The sequence below is a fragment of the Drosophila albomicans genome, chromosome 3, assembly GCF_009650485.2.
Source record: "Drosophila albomicans strain 15112-1751.03 chromosome 3, ASM965048v2, whole genome shotgun sequence".
In the NCBI taxonomy this organism is placed as follows: Eukaryota; Metazoa; Arthropoda; class Insecta; order Diptera; family Drosophilidae; genus Drosophila; species Drosophila albomicans.
In genome coordinates, this window is record NC_047629.2 from 50224984 (window position 1) to 50247994 (window position 23011).

The 23011-nt window shown below is 36.2% G+C and overlaps 2 protein-coding genes across 8 annotated transcripts in view; one reads left to right on the forward strand and one right to left on the reverse strand.

Moving 5' to 3' along the window:
• Positions 1-4761, forward strand: part of LOC117568604 (tyrosine-protein kinase Src64B) — a 32189-nt gene extending 27428 nt beyond the window's left edge. For 2 of the 3 annotated variants that reach the window (XM_034249361.2, XM_034249362.2), the window contains 5 exons: positions 230-1114; positions 2177-2399; positions 2464-2717; positions 2782-3089; positions 3182-4761. In XM_034249361.2, the coding sequence (XP_034105252.1) occupies positions 844-1114; positions 2177-2399; positions 2464-2717; positions 2782-3089; positions 3182-3796 (1671 nt within the window). In that variant the 5' untranslated portion in view covers positions 230-843 and the 3' untranslated portion in view covers positions 3797-4761. The remainder of the gene's footprint in view (positions 1-229; positions 1115-2176; positions 2400-2463; positions 2718-2781; positions 3090-3181) is intronic. The other variant, XM_034249363.2, reaches the window with a different exon arrangement.
• A 1595-nt stretch (positions 4762-6356) lies between these two features.
• LOC117567636 (band 7 protein AGAP004871) overlaps positions 6357-23011 on the reverse strand; it is a 47754-nt gene continuing 31099 nt past the window's right edge. For 3 of the 5 annotated variants that reach the window (XM_052003890.1, XM_034247739.2, XM_034247737.2), the window contains 8 exons: positions 22760-22795; positions 22012-22121; positions 20688-20760; positions 19401-19483; positions 12491-12694; positions 11590-11645; positions 8878-9058; positions 6357-8760 (listed from right to left, as the gene is read on the reverse strand). In XM_052003890.1, the coding sequence (XP_051859850.1) occupies positions 8410-8760; positions 8878-9058; positions 11590-11645; positions 12491-12694; positions 19401-19483; positions 20688-20760; positions 22012-22121; positions 22760-22795 (1094 nt within the window). In that variant the 3' untranslated portion in view covers positions 6357-8409. The remainder of the gene's footprint in view (positions 8761-8877; positions 9059-11589; positions 11646-12490; positions 12695-19400; positions 19484-20687; positions 20761-22011; positions 22122-22759; positions 22796-23011) is intronic. The other 2 variants (XM_034247741.2, XM_034247738.2) reach the window with 1 other exon arrangement.

The window sequence follows — 23011 nt, forward strand, 5'->3', positions numbered from 1 at the left end:
AAACAGAGTAGGAGGAGAAGCAGGAGCAAGAGTAGGAGACTGAACTGTTTTGTCTGTGTGTCTGCTTGTCTGCTGCTGGGTCACTGGACTCTAATTTGCCTTTGTGTGTTGTGTGTGGAGTCCTGAGTGTCTGCTGTTGTGCTCTGTGGCCTGGACATTTGAAATGCGCTTTTAATGAATATTTATTTCAACACTAACTAATTTTTGGTTTGGTTTGGTTTGCTTGCAGGTGGAAAAGCTTAAACAATGTGCAGACAGTTGCTGGCTGAGGTCGCTGGCAGGACACAAAACCACAAGGATAATCAACAAACAGCAGCCAGTTAAACACTCGCAAAACGACAACAACTACGAGAGCAACAGCTTTGGAAGGAGCAACAATTACTTTTCTTTTTTGTCTATGTACTACTATAAAAACGAAATGCATTTTTGAAAGCGATTATAAATCAAGGCAATGCCCTCCATGCAACTTTTGATGCAAGCAGCTTAAAAGGCAAACTCAAATACACTTACACATTCACACACACACATACATACATATACACATACAGAACACATACACTTACACAACTTGACTGATAGTTTAAAAATACTAATTACAACAAAACCGAAACCGAAACAGAAACAAAAGCGAAAGCAAGAGCGGCAGCCATAAACAAGAAGAGAGAAGAAATCTTTTTTAATTATTATTAAGTAAACATTGCAACTCGAAATATGCCAAATATGTGTTGCTGCTAGACACGGTACAACAACAGCAACAACAACAAGAGGAACAACAACAATCACAGCAAAAACAAACACAACAATTACTATAAAACAAAAGGATAATCCAGACTCACACACACAATGGGCAACAAATGCTGCAGCAAGCGACAGGATCAGGAATTGGCTTTGGCCTATCCAACGGGCGGCTACAAAAAGTCGGACTACACTTTCGGCCAGACACACATCAACAGCAACAGCGGCGGTGTTGGCGGTGGCGTTGCGACTGGCCTTGGCCAAAAGCATAACAATGGTGGCTCCCTGGACTCACGCTACACACCGGATCCGAATCGCGGACCACTGAAAATAGGCGCCAAGGGCGGTGTGGATATCATACGAACGCGCACCACGCCGAGTAAGTAAACTACGTTTATGTTTACATTGGGGATTCGACCTTACCTACCTACCTACCTAAGTATCTACCTCTGTTTTAATTAGCTGTTTGACTTTAACCTCCCGCCCTCTTAGTCAGCTATTGCTATTTATATATCGAATGTGCCACCTCTTGATAATTAAAGTTGCGTCTCTTGACGACTGCAAAAAGGGTCGCAATAAATGCGAGAAGGTCGCTCGCATATTTGCTGCAGTGTTGCTAATGTGTCAGCTGTTGTTGTTAACCTTGACCAGCAGGCAGCTTGACTGTAAATTGCATAATTATAACTTTGGAGAGTAGTAAAATTGAAACAGGAAATGAACTAGGGCACAAAACTACCATAAATAAGCTATACCTCCTATGCATAGGAAACTATTAGTCGAAATTAACGCATTACTTAGTTTTTGGTTAGACCTTCGCAGAAGCTAGGCATTTGATTAGCATTGCATGTGTCCAGATTTCAGTTGGCTCGAAAGCCGCTTAGGTCGTGTAAACCCGACAAATGCTTTGACAATAAAGAAAGGTTTTCGCTTTTTTTTTCACTTTTTTGTTGGCCAGATTTGCCGCTGTCAGCAAGCCGCGCTGACTGTCGAATGCAGGGCAAGGCAACAGCAACAGCAAAACGATACACACGGGCCAACTTGGCTAAATCAATTAGGCAAATGCAATTCCAGTGCCAAAAACAAATGCGGCTTGGCATCAAAAATGAAATTGATATACGACACTTTGCCGTTGCGCCAAAAATGTATGCTAAGAAAATTGAAAAAAGATAACATTTTGGTACTAACTTATGGGTTGTAAGATACCCGAGACCATAACTCATTAACTTGCAATTAGATTGTGACTCGATTGCGGACGGCATGTTAAAAATTTGTTGCCAATTTGCCGCACATAAATTGCAATTTAAGCCAACGCCTCGTCGCAGGCAAATCAAATTTACCGCGCCAGCCAGACGAAAATTGCCATTGCCTTTAACTCCACCACGATTCCCAACTCTTTGCTCTCTTTTCACCTCCATTTCAACTGTCTCTCTCTCTTCTATAGCAGCTGGTGTGCCTGGAGGTCTGCCAAAGCGACGCGTTGTCGTTGCTCTGTACGATTATAAAAAGCGCGATGAGTCCGACTTGAGCTTTATGAAGGGCGACCGCATGGAGGTCATCGACGACACCGAATCCGATTGGTGGCGCGTTGTCAATCTGAGCACACGCCAGGAGGGTCTAATTCCGCTCAATTTCGTGGCCGAGGAGCGAAGCGTCAACAGCGAAGAGTAAGTTAATGATTTCACCTTCCATCGCGTACTCATAAATACCATTTGCCTTCCTGTAATTTAGCTGGTTCTTTGAGAACGTGCTGCGTAAGGAGGCGGATAAGTTGCTGCTGGCGGAGGAAAATCCACGTGGCACTTTCCTTGTGCGTCCCTCGGAACACAATCCCAATGGCTATTCGCTATCGGTCAAGGATTGGGAGGATGGACGCGGCTATCATGTGAAGCACTATCGCATCAAGCCGCTGGACAATGGCGGCTACTACATAGCCACAAATCAAACGTTTCCCTCACTTCAGGCCCTGGTCATGGCCTACAGCAGTAAGTTGTGCCCCAAGCACAATAGAAAGATTCATGCTTATGGTTTTTTGTGGTGATATTTCAGAAAACGCCCTCGGTCTGTGTCACATTCTGTCGCGTCCCTGCCCCAAGCCACAGCCACAAATGTGGGATCTCGGTCCGGAGCTGCGCGACAAGTACGAGATACCGCGCTCCGAGATACAGTTGGTGCGAAAATTGGGTCGCGGCAACTTTGGCGAGGTCTTCTACGGCAAGTGGCGCAACAGCATCGATGTGGCGGTCAAAACGTTGCGCGAGGGCACCATGTCAACGGCTGCATTCCTCCAGGAGGCGGCCATCATGAAAAAGTTTCGACACAATCGCCTTGTGGCTCTCTATGCTGTCTGCTCACAGGTCAGCCAAATGACCTTTTTGCTTTTTTCGGGGCATCATGCCCAGCGGCTTGTTAACATGCGCTCTCAATGTATTTTTACATCTTTTTGCAGGAGGAGCCCATCTATATTGTGCAGGAGTTTATGTCAAAGGGCAGCCTTTTGGACTTTTTACGCGAGGGCGATGGCCGCTATTTGCACTTTGAGGATCTCATCTATATTGCCACACAGGTGGCCAGCGGTATGGAATATTTGGAATCGAAGCAGCTCATCCATCGTGATTTGGCCGCCCGGAATGTGCTTATTGGCGAGAATAATGTGGCAAAGATATGTGATTTTGGTTTGGCGCGCGTCATCGCCGATGATGAGTACTGTCCCAAGCAGGGATCGCGATTCCCAGTCAAGTGGACGGCACCCGAGGCCATCATCTATGGCAAGTTCAGCATCAAATCGGATGTGTGGTCCTATGGCATACTGCTAATGGAACTGTTCACGTACGGACAAGTGCCCTATCCGGGCATGCATAGTCGTGAGGTGATTGAGAACATCGAGCGTGGTTTCCGCATGCCAAAGCCAACAAATCATTACTTCCCCGACAATATCTATCATCTGCTCTTGCAATGCTGGGATGCGGTGCCCGAGAAGCGGCCAACGTTTGAGTTCTTGAATCATTACTTTGAATCGTTCTCGGTGACGTCGGAGGTGCCGTATCGGGAGGTTCAGGATTAAGCAGCTTTACACTCAGATCATCAACCAACAAAACAAACAAACAAACAAAAAAAGAAATCATGCAACCAACACAACACAACACACAAACACATCTATAAATATATATATTTATAAACGTTATCTATATGTAACGTAAACATTTATACATATTTACTATAATTCTTAAGACTTTTAAAATGGCAAATGGCATACAGAGTTGCTTACAACCAACAACAACAACACTTACATAACTCTATATATGTATGTAATAATGCGTATAAGCGTATATAAACAAATGTATTTGCAAGCAAAAAACAACAACAAAACGTGAATGATGAATGGATGAAATGCAACATTTTACATATATTTTACACGCGAAAACTATTTTATAATTTATATACCTACTTGTATGTACTATGAAAATAGCAAGTATTTAACTAGTTTTGTAAGCTTACCAAAAGAAAACAAAAAGATCTATAACTAAACAATTTATGAAAAGCAAAAACCAACAAACAAATGGCAAATCTATTTCTATTTTCCCAAAAAACTTTTTAAACGCAACTTTCATCGGTGCTTCAATTAATCTTTAATCTTTATACCCTTCTCTCTATCTCTGCTGAATTTTACTTACTGGTACTTTCCACACTCAAAAAACTCTAACCCAAAGTATTATTTAACTCAATCAAATATGTAGTGAAGATTGTTGCTAATTGTAGAGAAACAAATCACAATGATGGCATTTAACTTATTCGAAGGCATCAGCCTCCCCAAAAATATCTACTTCCATGTCACATCAATAACAACAACAACATTCTTTTCGACTCCAATTTATCACAAGACAAATTTTTTTTGCTGCTTCTACGCTTAGTTGAGGCTAACAAAGAAATCTAATATTGCAACAAATTACTAAAAAGAAAAAGTAAAATATATTTGTAAAAGATTTTGTACAAAACCAATTAGAAACAAAAAAAAAATTGATAGAAATATCAATATCGTAAATGTTTACAGTCCACTTACATATAAGTTTATGCCAAAAGAATTAAGAGGTCTTTTTATTGTTCTGTATATTTAAGCACAAGCAAAAGTGAAATTATTGAATTATGTTAAATGAAAATGCAATTGTACTGCACATTTTGATTTGGGCACAGTCCATATATATACATACATATATAAAAGCCTAAAGGTTCTATTTTAATTCTATCTTCGTATAACCCAAGTAAACGCCATACAAGTTGAGATAATGGAAATGAAAAACTGCAGTCTCCCAGGGTTTCAAATGCAAACAAAAAATAAATAATATGATAAACACATTTCTTATCAAAACAATCAAGAGCAACAACAGAACAAGCAAAACAAACACTTCAACTCACGTGTCTCTATGTTAGAAACTTCATGTAGAACAGATTATGAATATATTATTGATATATATGAATGTGTTTTATGATTTTAATTTATTCGATTATTTTTGTTATAGTGTCTAAGTTTATGTGTTGGCCATTGTGTGCACATCTGTAGCATAAAACCAAAGTTTAGCATTTCGTATTAATATATACATAAACTATATATGTATTTGTATAGAACATTTATACGGCAACTTACTGCATTTCACAACCACACTCACCAGATACAACTATATACACACACATTCACATACACACACACACTCACACATAGAGAAGATAAGGCAGCTTAAAGAAAGAAAAAGAAAAACCTAAATGTAGCAAGAAATCATTGCAATCATTGTATGAAATTGCATTAAAGAAAGAAAGCGTAAATTTAAACCGTAACTAAATCGAAATCATTACAAAATAAATAAATATTGTTATAATTAAAAGCAAAACTGAAATTGTTTAGCGTAGTTGATGAATTTTTGTATATATACTTGACATAACGTGTAGCAATAAATGAAATTGAATTGAATAAACTAAAACCTAAACAATAATACCGAATAATAACAATAACAATAATAATAATGATGATGATAATATTAACAAACAGTAGCGGCATCAACTGTGGGGGCAACAAACGGCTTATGTGGCACGCCACGGTGGCAAATAACAAACAAATTCACAAATTTTTTATACAACAAACAACAAAATAAAACAAAACAAATGAAAACAACGCGGCAATCAAATGGATACATTTCTAAAATTGTCCAGCCTCTGCCTTTTGGTCGAAGGAGGATAGGAGGGCGTGCCGCCTGTGCCGTTGTGTTGCACATGCAACGTAAATACTAAACACTGTCATATATTTAATTATATACATAATAAATTAAATTATAATTACAAAATAATACAGATAATATTAACAAAAACCAAAACCCAAAAAAAAACTGCAAAAATAATACTAACAATATAATGCAAAACTGAATTTAGCTGATGTATAACGAAAATGAAAAAAAAAACAACAATGTGTCCCATTCGGCGAGTAATGCATAAACATAAATCAATAAAATGAAGAATATGTAATGAAAAAAGCTTCAATTGTATTTTGTTATTTATAACTGGGTTATGGGGTTTAATTAAATCGATGAACTCACCAATTGTTTTTCACTTTTTGTGAAATGAAAAGACATTTGTGATTTTTGTGTTTTCGCTTTTTTGGATGCCAAAAAAGTTGCAATTTTATTGTTCGTTTCCTGGTTGAATATATATATGTATATATATAAGTATATAAGTAATAATGAAATCGTTTCGTATTTTTTTTTTCTTTTTAAAAATTGTTCAAAGGCAAAAATGTACATAATAGTCGTATGTCTGAACTTTATTATTGTTTTTGTTTTTGTTTTTTTGTTCTTTGAATTAATTGGCTAATTTTGAATGAAGTGCGCTAAAAAGTAAATGCTTTTGGTGTGACGCTAATGAACTTTAAAGATCTGACTTGAGAATTTATTTTAATGAACTACTACACTGCAAATGTAAGAACTAGGCAATTGCTATCTGAATTCGTTCTGTCGATAAACCCTACAAGCTAGAGGATGTTCGCATCAATGAAACTAACGCATGATAAAGATACGTGCATCTACACATATACCGCTCGCAGTGTATTCTCTCACAGTATATAATATGCAATATACCATATACAATATTCTTCAGCATACAATATTCAGTATACACATATGCTATTCCTTAATATTGCATACTTTCATAGACCATATTTAAGTTTCGAAATGTTCAATATTCGATATGCAATATAGCATATTAAATATTTGATTACATGATTCTACGATATTGCATACTGTCATATACATTTAAATGTTCCATATTGATGTTCCATAGTTTCTAATACATAATCGGAAAAACAGTTCTGTCAAGTTACTGTTTTTGTTTTTTACTATCGGTTCGGTTTCGGTTCGGTTATTGTATGTACAATAAATTCGTATTACATTTATTTATTGTATATGTAAGTGAGTGAACGTAGTTTACGTTCTTGTATTGTATACAGTTCCAATTTTGGTTGTTGGAGCTATACATCGTTATATAGTAAATATTAATATACCATATATTCCCCGTTGATATCATATTCTATCAAGAGAGCTGAACTATTTGTATAAATAGTTCTTGGGCTAATTCTATTGTATTTATTTGTTTTTGTTTAAATTGTGATTATTATTATTATTATAGATTCCACGATTCGCTTCAGAGTACAAGATTTTATTTATTTTTGTGTGTGTTTTGGTGTGAATGACTGTTTGAGTGTATTTGTTTTGTGTGTAGGGTCCGTCCATAAGTACCTATTCATGTCGATCAGTATGAATAAGAACAGTCCGAGTTATTTTTATTGACGATAATAACAAATTGTTCTATCACATTCTGTAGAATAATTTGTAAATGCACTATAAGAGTTGTTCTTTTTTTTTGTTGTATATATACTATATAAGTAATTTACCTAATGCATTTCCTTACACATTTATCGTATGGTATTTTTCTTTTTTGTTTGGGGGTACACATATTAACAGCTTAAAGCTAAACATTTACAAAACGCAATTTGACAATTAGTTGACTCTTCTTCTCAAGCATCCATCGAATTATGTTTCGTAATCTAGCGATAGAGACAGTTTGCCGGGACAACTGCGTTTTCGAAAATTCAAAACCAAACCAACCATTTTTCAGTATCTCAAGATGTATTATAATATTCCCGTTCTAATACTATAATCAATTTTAAGATTCTCAAAACTGGTTGGTTTTAGAATTTTCACGGAGTGTGTTGGGCAAATGTTCAAATCGATCGATTTCGAGATTTGTTTTTTGTTTTTTGGGGTGAACTATTATAGTTCTATACTGGTTCTTTACTGGTTCCACGGCGGGAACCAATGCACACGAATCGCACTTTTTGGTGTCTAGAACTAAGTTTTTTTGGTTTTTTTTGTTTTTTGATTCTGTTTTCTGGAATCGTTGTATGTTGTTTTGCAAATACGCTGCACTTTTTGTCGAGAGTTAGCCCCAAATGTAATTTGCATGCGTACTGTTAAGGCTATGTTAATTAACATGGCAGTGGAGCATGCATAATTACACTCGGGTCAACCCCAATTCGTTGTGGTCTGCTTCGTGGTGGTTTGCTTTTTATTTTGTGGGTGTGTGTGCAGCGTATTAAATATTCGGCCATGCCGAATCTTAGTGTTTCCCTCTGCCCATTTACATGGCCGATGAAATCTGCTGCGCCTGCTGAGCTTGCTGATATTGCTGTTGTTGTTGCTGTTGCTGCTGTGGCGGTGGTTGCTGCTGTTGTTGTTGTTGCAATTGCTGCTGTGCGGGCTGCAATTGCTGCTGTTGTTGCTGCGGTTGGAATTGTTGTTGTTGCTGCAACTGTTGCTGAGGCTGCTGGTATTGCAATTGCTGTTGCTGCTGCTGCTGCTGTGCAGCAACCGCTGCAGCCGCATTCTGTTGCGTGGTTGCTTCCGTTGTTTTCAGGAAATATGTTATCAAGTCGATTGGCAGCGGGAACACAATCGTCGAGTTCTTCTCCGCCGATATGGTATTCAGTGTCTGTTTAAGAGAAAGAGAGAGAGAAAAGGAAAGCAAACCGGACATGTTATACACACTCACATATTTAATAACGCACATTTGTCAGGTCAGGTCATTAACCCTAGGAATGCCGCCTACCTGCAGATAGCGCAGCTGCAGTGCTGCCGGCGAGTCGCCAATCACCTCGGATGCCTCGCGTAGTGCTCGGGATGCCTTCTGTTCACCTTCGGCGGCAATGACTTTGGCGCGTGCCTCACGAGCAGCCTCTGCCTCGGCGGCCATCGCACGTTGCAGTTGCACTGGCAGACGCACGTCCTTGCTGTTAAGGTTTGTCCAATATAAAAACAACATACGTTAGCCAACTTTACTCCTCACACATACAGTGCCTAGGCACATTTTCCGAGCTCTAATCTCATTTGCCAAATTGAACCTCGAATTACGAGACTGCTCCTTAATCTTTTCCCCAACTTCATTGCTATGCGATGCTCATCTGTGCTCTGAATGTTTAATGAAGACTGTGGCTGAGGTCATAAGGAAATGCTCGACTTATGCTATTGTTTACAGACAATCTATTTGATTGATCTAAGACATCAGCTTGGAAATCGTTCGAGCAAAATGTATAACGATATGAATGGGAAATTTTTAAAAATTACCAATAAAACTTTTACAATGTATATTGTAACAGAAAATGAACGACAAATTCATTTCGAATGTATCATTTCTTTGAATGGTATAAATTTGTCTAAAAGTTTGCTATATTTCGATTGAGTTTGGAAACACACTTTTGTAAAAATATTTTATGAAAAGTCTCTCGACATTTTGTGGTAAAATAGAATGAAAATTCAAGATAGAATAAAAATGATTTAATATTTTCAATCTATGCTTGAGTTTAGAAACACACTTTTACAAAAATATTTTATAAAAAGTTTCTCCATCTTTTGTGGTGAAAAATATAACAGATAACTTGCAACAGGATAGAACGATTGAAATAACAATAACATTTTAAGTATATTTATGAAAAGTCTCTCGACATTTTGTGGTAAAATAGAATGAAAATTCAAGATAGAATAAAAATGATTTAATATTTTCAATCTATGCTTGAGTTTAGAAACACACTTCTACAAAAATATTTTATAAAAAGCTTCTCCATCTTTTTTGGTGAAAAATATGGAACTTTAAGATAACAGAACAACTTGTTACAGGAAATAACGATAGTAATAACAAAAGCATTTAAAATATATAAAAATTTTTTTAAATCCTATAAATTTGTCGAAAAGTTTAAATTTAGTAACATACTTTTATAAAAATATTTCATAAAAAGTTTCTTTAAATTTTGCGGTGAAAAGTATGGAACTTCAAGACAACAGAATAATTCTTTCAAATTAATCCTTTTTTGAACTAATTTTTATAAAAAAAAGTTATGAAAAGTTTCTGTAAATTTTGTGATAGAAAAATAAAACTTCAAGATAGCAGAATAATTCATTAAAATATTTCGTTTTTCAGACAACTTTTAATGGAAAATAAATAAATAAATTTATATGAGAAATTTAAAAATTCTTCGAATGCTGTAAATTTCTTTAAAAATTGGTCACATTTCGATTAAATTCTGTTAAAATATTTCATAAAAAGTTCACTTCAAATTTTTTTTCTTTTTCAACCAAAAACTAACACTGAATTGAAATACAACATTTCTTTAAACGCTTTAAATTTCTGCAAAAGTTTGATGGAAAAATATTTTATATATTTTTCTGTACATTTCGTGGAGATAAAAATTACAGCTAGAGGTGGAATAATAATTGCTTAATACTTAAATCTATCCCTATATAAGAATTTGTCTACTATGCTAGAATTTCTAAAAACATATTATATGAAATATTTTTATAAGTTTTGTGTTGCCAAATGCCAATAAAAATACAAGATGCAAAATTAAGCATTTAATTTTTTCAATCAATATCGATATTGGAAGTTTCAAACTACACTTTAGTAAAATATATGAAATGTGCTATAAATTTAGTGTCAAATGCCATACTGATTATTTAATAGTTTCAATGTTTGCTCTATTTCTCAACCCATATAAGAATCCTATATATGCGACCCTCTCTCTACTCTTAGAGTATTTCCTGTTCGATAGACCAAAAATGGCAGCTGCTGTTGAACAAATGCTTTGTTGTGCCATAAACCGCAAACATTTGTCCCACACTCTTGGCTGAGCACATGAAAATGTTGACCATATTTTATTAGCCATGACAAAAAATGTTATCAGCTGATTAATTTCATAAAATTCACGCCCAGCAGCGGGTAAGAGAGTGAGCCGTAAGACTGTCATAAAAATGAAACAATTTTCATAGACACATCGCAGAAAAATGACAAAAGGCTGTAGGTCAATAGCCACAGCAGCAACAACAGCAGCAGCAACAGCAGCCACAGCAATCAACGCGTCAAGTTGTTGCAGCAGCTGTAACATGGACATCGCCAACGCTGTTGTTGTTGTTGTTGTTGTTGCTACTTTTGTTGGCCATGTATTTGACAAGCTGTCAGGCTGACAGCCGGACAGCAGCTGTTTGGAGCGGTGGAGTAGAAGAGGCAAAGAGGGGGAAGCGATGACTTGTCCCTGCGCGGCTAATAATAAATTACAACGACGCAGCAGCTAACTGTGACAGCAGACAAAGGCCAGTTCCCTGGCTATAATCAAATGTTCCCCCCGCCCCCCCAAAAAAAAAGTAACATAATGGCACACAAACCGAGCTACAACACATTTATTTTGACATAGAAACCTCCAAAGTGTAGAGAACGGAGTCCTCATATGTAAGTATGTGTGTTTGTGGCAGGTATAAAAGTTGCACTACTTACATTTCAACACGTTCAACTTTGATGCCCCAGGCATCGGTGGCTTCGTCTAGCTGAACCTGTTTATGATTTGGCCCACATTACGTTGGCAGGTGTATAAGAGAGCGGGTGTGTGTATGTGTGAGGGTGTGCATGGATGTATAGATGTGTCGTTTGTATGTGTGTGTGTATTAAAAATAGCAGTAAAAACACATTAGTTTTTGTTTACACACACGTTGTTTCATGTTGTTAACTATGTGATGGCTTTTTGCCTTTCACATTTCACATTGTTTTTTTGAATTTTTGTGGGTCGCTGCAGCATCCTTGAAACGTTAAAACTGAAAACTGCAACAGAAACTCTGCAGAAAATATGTTGCAACACTTGTGTGTGCGGCTGCAGCGTCTAACGGAGTGGAAGCGCCACAGAAAATTGTGTGCCTTTTGCTAACTTGGCATTCGGAGCATGTTCGACGTGGCAGCAACAGCAGCAGCTGAAAATGAGTTGCAGAGGCAGAGTTTGGGTGTGGCACCAAGTGATGCTCTGTGTGCTTTGTGCTGATTTTCAACTATTTTTTCATATGGCCATAAAAATAAATAAATAAAGAGCCAAAGAATTGAGATTTGAGAGAGAGAAATTTGGGTTAAGACGCAGCTGAGATATTGCGGCATAGCTTTTTTGGCAGCTGCTGCTAATATGCCATTAATATTTCGCAAAAGATTTAAAGTTTTGCCATGCTGCCTGAACTTTTGTTAAAGTCGACTCAGTTGCCATTGCATAATTAGCAGTCGACACAAAGTATGAGTGGCTAGAAGAGCGCTCGCCGCAAACACACACATAAGTCAATTACAGGAATTGCGCAATGCAAAGGGGTAAGAGAAGAGGTTGCCACTGTAGAGGGGGGGTGGCGGGGGGTAAGGTACTCACCTGCATTGTGCCGGAAATCGTCATACGCTCGCTGAGTATCTCATGCAAATGCCGAGTTCCCATTGTGTTTCGTAGAGTAGTCTGTGCCAGTAGTCTGGTCGAATGGTGAGCATTCTCCACGTTCGCTATAGAGACGGTCGCATTTGATACGCGATAGTAAACCACTGCATCCACCGAAACCGTAACGCTATCCTTTGTCAGAACCTACAAGATGCAGTGGGTGGATTGTTTTCTCTATTTTTCTCTTATTTTTTGTATTTTTTTGTTATATTGTTGTTGCGCTACTAGTACAATACTATATTGTTGCGTTTTTGCTTTTATTTATATATTTATTATGCTAGTTATTGTTGCTACTGCGAGACAGAGACAGAGAGAGACTGCGAGACGTGACTTTTGGGTTGAGGGAAAGGAGGTTTTGGAGCTTGGGATATAAGCTGCATTTTGTTGAGAATATTGTGTGTTGTATGTACGAGTAGTATCTGTATAACTGTATCTTGTAAGCTATATCTTGTATAGCTGTAGCTATGAATATTTTAGTGGCAGCTGCTGTGCACTTTTGCTTAGAGTGTGTGGCATAATGCGAATGCACTTGACTGTAGTCAAGTCTGCTTGGTCTTGGTCTTTGGTCTTTGCATTGCTTTATTACAACTAAGTGCAGAGTGCAAACTTTTGACGCCAAGACAGAGACAGCGTCATAGAACGAGAGAAAGATACAGAATGTACAATATGCTATATATGTGGCTTTTATTTTGATTATTTGCTGCTAACTTTATGAGTGTCTGGTGTGTGTTGTGTATGTGTGTGTGTGTGTAGCTACTATGTGTGTTGCCATTTTGCATTGTTTGCTTATATGCTTTGCATTTTAGAGTCGTTAAGTCAAGATACAAGATACTTTTGTGCAGCGTTTTCATAGCAATTTGCAGCGATTGTAGCATTTATGTTGTTTATATATTTTTTTTTGTTTGTTTTCGTATTGTATTTGAAGCTTTGTTTGTTTTCATGATAGCGATACGTGGAGCAAACTCAATAGCTTTTGAGGTTACAGTGTATAAGTTATAGGTATGTCTTACAATGATCATTATACTTAGAAATATATATAGTATTCGTTTATTATTTGTACAAAACAGATTGCAACTTAAAATAGGGGCAGACAAACCACGAAATTAACTTAAGAACTTAGTTTGAAAATGTTATACTTAAAACGGATATACAATATATATATATACCCATAGAAGAAGAGACAGAGTTAGAGTAGAGTTAGGGAAGAGACACAGAGATAGATAGATAGAGAAATGTTTTTCTTTTGCTTTTTGTTGTTGGTTTTTGGTGAAACTTGGGAAAATTTTGTTGGCTTGGTTTCGTTATTGGTTGTACGATTGTTTGCACTTTACTCACTCGCGGCCTTTTCACTTGACTATGGCTATGGCTATCCCCAAAATGCTGTCAGGCTCATGATGCCCAAATCAAACTCTTGTATTTTTATGCCCTCGACCAAAGAGGCCAGAGGCAACCGAAAAAGTTTTACGCTCGTAACCAGCAAAAGCCCTCACAAAACTATTGCGCCAGCCAATGTCGAAGCCAAACTTTTGCTTCCTTTTTCCTCCTCTTGGTTTTTTTTTTGTTGTATTTTATTTTTGGGCGAATTTTACGACCTGTGCCTTGGTGAATGTCCACTGCGGTCTAGACCGCTTTTTATGGCACTCTCTGGTCATGGTGTCAATGTTGTTTAGTGTCATTTTGTTGCTGATGCTTGAGAGTTTTCGATATACATACATAGATAGTTGTGGTGCATCATTCGTTGTAATGTATTCTCTTTGAGTTGAGTTTCTTATTAGCATAAATATCAAGTGAAAATGAGCGTGGCACATTGTGCGTATACTTAATGTTAACATAAAAGACTTGCTCAGGCAGAAAGTTTGAGCTAATCTAATGAATTGGCCCAATCTTGTGAGCTTCTTACAATGCTAGGCTTAAGGCAATCTGCTTATCAGACTACGAGCAGTGTACTTAAAGGGTTTTAATGCCCAATGCACAGCTATTTCAACTTGTTCGTTATCACTGAATGAGAAAGACCAACACACAAACATTGCGAACTCGTTGTGCGTTGTTCACTAAATCAATTTTCAAGAACAATGGCTTCAAAATTCGAACAATAGACGGTATTAGTAATTTCTGTGTGTGTAGGTGTGTGTGAGTGTGTGTGTATAGTATTAGTAGTAGATTAAATTGGCTGTAAACTGCATTGTGTGTGTGCGCCTGTATGTGTGTGTGTATGGGTATTATGTGATGGCATGGAGAGTAAATGAAAGAACAATGAAAGAATATTGAACAATAGAGAGAGAGAAAAAGGAGGAAACCAAACAAAAATACAAATGAAAGTTTGATGAAATATTGGATTGAAAATCATATATATATAATTAATAAGTATTACTCAACAATTTTTCATACATATTTGTTTATACACTGTAACAGCTAAACTAATGAGCTTAATTAATTATTATTTTTTGGCTTATTACAATTTGCACAGTTTGCCCAGGATTTTTGTTATTCGATTTCTGCATTTCAACTGAAAATTCTTTCATTTTTTTGGGCATAGCTGGATGAGAGTGATTGAGAGAGAGGACAGAGAGATAGTGAGAGAGAGAGAGAGAGAGGGAAAAAGATATAGACAGAGAGAGGGAGATTCGATTTTGCGATGCGTTGCATTCTTCGTTTTTTTTTTTTGAGGGACTTTAGCTAAGACGCCTGCATATTTCTTTGCTAATACAAGATTCTTTCTATATAGCATATATGTATATATAAATTTATATAGGTACTACAAATGCTTTTTGGGGAAGGAAGTTTGTTGCGCTAGCTAAACGTTATATATACTATATATATATAGTTACAGTTGCGATTACTAGACGTCGGGCGGGCAGACAGCGGCGATATTTTTTGGCTTGCGTTGCTCTTTTTTTTTTTTTTTGATTCATGCGTGCGATTTATGATTTTCATTATTGTTTTTTTGTATGGAGAATTGTGAACGCGTTTGAAAGTTGTACCCACATTTGAAAACAGCCTAAACCACGCAAAACACACATAGATGAACTCGACATAGATTGCTTGCTTGATATATATTCATTTTTCTTTTGTTTTTGATTTACTTGATATTTGATTATCACATAGATAACTATATGCTGTCACAGCCGATGGATGTGTTAACATATAGTTAGGTATGCTCAAAGTCAAGTTTCAAATTTCAGTTTTCTCATTTTTCATATTTTGCTCTTTTATTGTTGGGGTGCGTCCTTCGCTTTTTGTGCTCAAACAGATCAAATGTTAACGGTTATTTAGTTAGTGGTAAGTACAAATATTTTACGAGTATTAATCTTGTAGTCCAAAAACTAAAGTATGTAACTGTATGCGTATGTTATGTATGTGTGTGTTTGTGAGTACTAAACTAAAATGTGTATGTGTGAGTCGTTTTACTTGTACTTAATTTTAAACCAACAATATAAGTATGCGTGTTAATGTATGTGTGTGTGTGAGTTGTTTTTTTGTTTTTAAGAATTTATTTTTTGTCGTTTTTTTAAGTATTTAGTTTTTTTTGTTTTTCACAGTTAGAAAGCATTTTAGAATAGACATTTATGGAAATATATATTTAGCATGCTCTCAAAAATATTATTTGAACGCTTAATCGAAGGAGGGAGAGTGGGGGGTATCAAAAAGTAAGTGCATTTGGTAATCGTGTAACTTTTTTTTTTTTTTTTTTGAGGGGGGTATTCGGTATTTGTAGCGGTATTCGGTAACGGTAACGGTTTATCGGTTGTATATATCAAAATCAATTGTTTTCGCTAAACAAAACTAACATAGCTCAAAAACAAAATCAGTATTATATATATATAGAGGTATATATAGAGAATAGATATAGAGCGTGGGTTAGATAGACAGTTATAGAGAGAGAGAGAGAGAGAGAGACAGTTATAGAGAGAGAGATAGAGATAGAAACAGAGAGAGAGTTATAGAAAGTCAAAGCTAAAAAGTTAGCTTCACTTAGTTCTTAGTTCGAGCGGGCGAATCAGCAAGACAGTTTAGTAAAAGTACACAGAGATATTATAGAGAGAGAGATAGAGAGATATAGAGAGAGAGAGATAGACAGCTTGAGGACTCTTTTGTGTGTGCATTTAAGTGGCTAAAGGTATTTTATCAATGAAATTTCTGTGTGTGGGTGGCTGAGTGTGTGTGTGTTTAGTGAGGTTCGCTTTCTGTTGCATACTTTTCAGCTACACAAGGCCTAAACTATGTGTGTGTGGGTGGGTATATGTGCGAGTATGCTTAAGTACGTTTGTGTGTGTGTGTGTAAGTCTATAGGGGAATTGTTTTGTGGTTGGCTGGCTGGTTTGGTTATTTGGTTGGTTCGGTTTGGTTTGGTTGGCTTGGCTTAGTTTTTGGTGTGCGGGTGGAACGAGTTGAAGTGGTCTTAATGTGCATGTGTGTGTGTGGGTGTGGGTGTACCCTGTGTTCAGTGAACAAAAACACATTTTCACAATTTTCATTTTTCGTTTTTCGTTTTTCGAGCGAGCCAATTTTCTAGTGCTGTTCATTTGAGATTTCAAAGTTGATTTTTGCATTTTCGATTTTGCCCGCCACCAATTTTAGTTCATTTTTTTTTAGGTTTTTGTTTTTGGCACCCGCCCCACCAATTGATGCAGTTGATTTTAGGCGCTCTGCTGAACACAGAGAATCTTTTCAGTTGATATGCTTAATATTTTGCATTTTTGCACACAAGTCAAGTATAGTTTTTAATTTAAGTTTTATGGCTTTTTTTTTTTTTGGTTTTTTTGGTTGGGTTGCTTTGACAACTAATTGCAAAAGACAATCAGAGTTGTTCAACTATGCAAATTGTAATAAGTTTTGAAGTTATATAGGCTTTAAGACACCAACAACTAAAAAAGATAGACATGAATAACAAAAAAAGATAAAAGAAACTCAAATGAAAAATGAATGCAACACGATTTCGTATGCAGTTCAAAAATACACGACAAACAACGACAATGACAACAATAACAACAAACAAGATGAACGCGACAACGCTTATATTGTATTTAATAAAAGGTTTATACTGCTTTTTGTTTTCAGTTTTCGGTTTTCTCTGTTAAAGTTTTCTCTGTGTAGATGCTGAGGGCATTCGCTGCAGTGGCCTTCATACTGAAGAAAAAGTAAAATAAATCGAAGGAAAATAAATAAACAAAAACGCAAGCGGAAAAATAAAACTGAAAATGTTGGTCGGAAGTTGCAAAAATGTACAAAAATAAATCTCAAAAATAAAAAAAAAGAGTAAAGCGTATACAAATCCAGTAAAACGCAGTGAAGGGGGAAAAACGAAAGAGAAAAATAAGAAATAAATTCGGTTTGCCTTTTGTGTTTGCTCCACGTGAGCTCGGTTTTCAGTTTCAGACAGAACGCAGTCTCTGTTTTTCTTTATTTTTTTTTGTGTTTAATACGAATGGCCGCGTTTTTTCCTCTCTGTTTATTCAGCATATTTATTAAGTTGTTCATTTTTATACACTTTATGAGTTATGTACATGGATGTGAGGCTCACAGAAAATTAATGAGAAATAAGTACGAGTATAGTGAGCAAATATAAATGGGGGTTCAAATAAAATGGAGCACGCTTTGTGTCTTTGAGGATTGTTTTCAGAGTGTGTGTGTGTGTGAGATGAGTTTCATTTATGTAACTGTTGTGTGTGTTTGTATGAGTGAATGAGTATGTGTGTGTGTAATGTGATGTGGTCTAGTGCACACCAATGACAATAATAACGACAATAATTGGAATAATAATTAAATCGGCAACATTATTGTTCAACTGGAATACGACAACAAGTACCATACATAAGTAGCATTAAAACATACAACAAGACTACCAACAACAACAACAACAACAACGATAAAGACTTTCTCTGTGTCTGTGTGTGTCGGTGTGTGTGTGTGTAAGTGGGCACGCCCACATTTTGTACTAGAAATGCAAAAGGCAAGTGAGCAAATGCAACAAAAATATTACGTATACGCATTATGCTGCTTTCCATTTTTTTTTGTTGTTGTTGCTTGCTGTGTGTGTGTGTGTGTTTCTCTGTGTGTGTGTGTTGTGGTTGGGAGTTTAGAAAAGTTTCTTAGCGGAAAGTTAAAGAGATAGACGGAAAGAGATAGAGAGAGAGAGAGAGTGATGCTGCAGCTGAGCAGGAAGAAACACAGTTACGCAGGAAAAACGCAAGACGAGAAATAAAAAAGGAAAACAGAAACAGAAACGAAAGCCAAAGTAAACACCGTGACATGCGACGACAACAAGACGAAGAACAACAACAAACAACAACGACAACAACAACAAAATAAAAGAAACACAAACACACACATACGCAGCTGCGAGTTATACAGAAGGAAACGAATAGAAGGCAAGGATAACGTTGCGTATGCGTAATTCACGCTCCAGTTGCGTGTCCTAAGTATGTGTATTCGTGTGTGTGTGTGTCTGAGTGTGTGTGTGTGTGTCAGCAAAATCAACACATCACAAACTCAGTGAGTTGGCAGTGCTTACATTTGCCATACGGGCTATGTTGTGGGCGTGTGTGTGTCTCAATGTGTGTGTGTGTTTGGGCCAAAAACACAAAATCAAAATTTTCTTGGCTAACAAAAAGTGTTGCTAAAAAAAAGCTAAAAGTTTCATTTCATTTTTATTTTTTGTGTTTTTTTTTGTTTTTTATTTTGCTTTACGTTTGAGCGTTTAACTGGTATTTTCTTGTGGTGAAAATATTGTGTATATTGTGAGAAAATATATGTGTATATAAGTGTGTGTGTGAGTGAGAACATGTGTGTTAACAACAACAACAACAATAACAACTTGGTACGTTGTTGCTGCTGCTGCCATCGAACTTACCTCCTGCGGTGGCACATCGTAGGTGCGCGTACGCAAATCCACCCGAGCATAAGAGTCAATGCACGGCAGTATGAAGAAGATGCCTGCGGATAAAGCTCAAATAAGTTGCTTGAAGTATGTAATATAGTACAGTTTATTCCATAAAATGGAAAACAGGTTAAGAGATATTATTTAGATTTTATAGAAGTGATGAAAAGTATTGCTATTGGGGTTACACGTCTGAATCTCTGCATTAACTTGTCTAACATAAATATATGAATTTCATTTAAAATTAGCAAATCAAGACTGCACAACAAAATGTTAGGTCGTTATCAAATCGTGATTATGATATTTATAAGCTCTTTTGAATTATATTATATTTTTCTCCTAACACTGCTAGTATTTCCTGTTTCATTTATTATTATCCATATTCGCCAAAATCTTGAATTACCCATAATGAAAAAAACGGTTGAAGTATTTAAAATTTAATACATTAAGCTTAAATAGCTAACTTTTTTCTTGAAGTTATGTTTAGAATAGTATTTTTCATTTGTAAGCGTGTAGGTCGTACGCACTGCTATTTTAAAGAACACAGCTGTATATAAATATTACGTTTATAGTTGCTAGACTGAATCATTTTTTTGAGAACAATAATAAGCTACTTATATTTGGCTTAAAAATACTTCAATTTTTTCTTCGTAAGAAACATTAAATCTGGAGTCTTCTCATTTGTTGTGCAATACACATATAACCGTAATTATGATGAATTAGGAGATATTTTTAAATCGTTTTCACGTTAGATTTCTTCGATTACAAGTAGAGTTTTTTGTCTTTAAGAACATGAAGCCAACTATTAGGTCTGACTTTTAAAAGTGTCTGTAAGTTTTCTTTAAATAATTCTCAGAATTTGTAAGTCATCAAGCTGAAACTTTCTACTATCATAAAAATCTGTTCAGTATTCTTAATGGATATAGTTTTGCTTTAAAGACAGTTTTCAAAATTGTAATACTCATTATCTGCGATGCAACTACCAACATAATCGTTGGCCAATTTCATGCTGTCTGTCAGAATGTATGTATTGTCTGTTTGTCAGCTGGACGAGAAAACGCCTGTGGTGACCCCTTTGCACACTTGGCCCCGAGAAAGAAGCTGTGCGCTAATTTGGAGCAAGTGCAGCTATTAACACAAATTCTTGTCACCAGAACGCCAGGCGAGCGAACACTTGAAATTTGCATAGCCAACCTTCTTCCCATTCAGCATTACAGCATTCACCGTTCACCGTTCAACGTTCACCATTCGCACACTCACCTGGACCCTTGGCACCGCCCTGCATGAGTCGGCCCAAGCGAAAGATAACCGCTCGTTCATACTCCTGCACCACCTGAAAGATGAGACACCAAAAAGCATAAAGAGAGAGAGAGGGAGAAAGAGAGCGAAACGTGAGCAAAATGTTCAAAATTAAATTGAAATTCAGCAGAAAGCAGAATGAGTTGCTGCAGATGCTGCAACTCGGGCGAAGCGATTTTTAAGCACACATTTCCAGTGGAATTGAAACCTGTAGGAAGTGCCTGATATCCGATAATACTATCGTAAAAGCAACTCTACTGCACAGCCCTTAACATATTATCAAATATTAAAGTATTAAACTTGTAGTTTAAGGCAGAACTTTGTTGTCAGCGGGGGAGAATTTTACCTGCAGCTGAAAACTTATTTATCTCAGTATACAGATTATGACTAGAGTTCATGAAATGTGCATAAAATAAAAAGAATTGGCTAAAGTATCTATTACAGTTTCTAATCTCCTCCTTGAGTTTATTTAAAATTCAATAAATTAAAGTATATAAAGAGATTATATTTTCCTTAAATTTTTTTTAATCTTATCATATTCAAATATTAAAGTATTAAACTTATAGTATGTTAGTGCATTAGAAGGCATAAATTTGTTTGTTGCAGTAGAAAATTTCACCTGAAGCTGGAAACTAAACTTATTTATCTCAGTTTACAGACTAGGACTTGGAGTTCATGATACTATACAGAAAAGGAATTTTCTAAAGTATTTATTATACTTCCAAAACTCGATGTTAAATTTTGCTTTGCACAGATTATCTAAAGTTGATATATTAAATTATATTGATGGAATTTATTTTTATAGAATCACATTTAACTATATCGCAATAATAATTTACGTAGACATATTTTTGAAGAAGTTCAAAAAAAGTTCAAATACTCCATAGGGTATTATTTTTTTCGATAATTTGGTATATTTTCTACTCTATGCTATATTTAAAATTTGGTAATATATCAATATACCTGTACTAAATTCATTTTAAACTGGCTATTAAAAGTATCTTATACTCCATTTTAAACTGATTATCTCGGTGCAGTAAAAGTCAACCACTAACTTTATTAAGGTAAAAAAATATGTTTTGCTTTTGCGATAGCTCTCGCGATAGTTCACTGACAAAGCATATTTATTTATTGCTGACAACTTGATGGAAACGCTCCTTTTTTTTCTCCTGTGCGCTGGAAACTTGCCAGCGATATAAATTAGAAAAACTTGTGGAAGCTTAAGCTTAATAGAGAGGGAAGAGAGGAGTGGGAAAGACAATTTATTTAGTTGCTAGCGGCTTACCTTGAAGCAGACGAATAGACTGAACGGTAGCGTCATTATCACAAGTGCAACGGATAGAAATATTAGCAATTTGCCGCATGTTGATGCCTTGTCGCTGATTTCCTCGTCCGCTGCGAGAGGAGAGATTTGGAAAGCAGAGGAAAAAAAGAGCACATGAAAATTATAGCGCAAAACGTGACTTCGAAAAAGCGGCGAATAAACAGAAGAACGAAATGCTGCAAATTAAGTTTTCAGTTGTATGCACACAAAAATTTCGATTGCATCGATTTCTTTGAAAAAAAAAAACATTTTGCCGAAAATTTTGATCAAAAATATTTTGTATGTACTCGTTTAGCCAAAAATGTAAGTTTATTGTTTATCGTTTTGTTTTGTTTGCCTTGTTTTCTTTTTATTTGCTTTGTGGGGTGGCAACAAGTCGCCCATTTACGGGTTACAATGGTCGACGACACACACAGCGAGAGCGAGAAAGAGAGAGCCTTGTAAAAGTCAAAAATAGTTGTACACTTGGGCACTTTAAAGGCGAAAAAGTAGTAAGAGAAAAATCTGTAGCATACTTAAGAGCGCACACCAGTTGACCATAAACTAAATGTTAACAAAACGAGATTATCATAAAAATGTATTGAAGCATAACTTTGTTTTGTATGTGTGTTTTCTTGTTGTTGGATGTTGGGATGTATTTTTTAGTAAGGAGTTTTTTCTATATATTTTTTTTGTTTTTTTTTTGGGTTTCCAAATTAGTGCGACTTACAATAGAGAAATCCATGTGAATGTTTTGCTTGTGTATCTGCAAGAATACGATAAATCAAATGATTGTCAAAAATTAATTGGAACTTGAGGACTGGGCGGGGGGAAAAAATAATTTCTATTTGTTGTTTAGCACGCAGTTTGCTGTAATATTTGGTTACAAATTTGGGTTACATTGGGGAGCTGTGTTGCACCACATGCAGCACATGCATGCAAAGCAAACTAACTAAACTAATTATCTAACTGATATTTGATG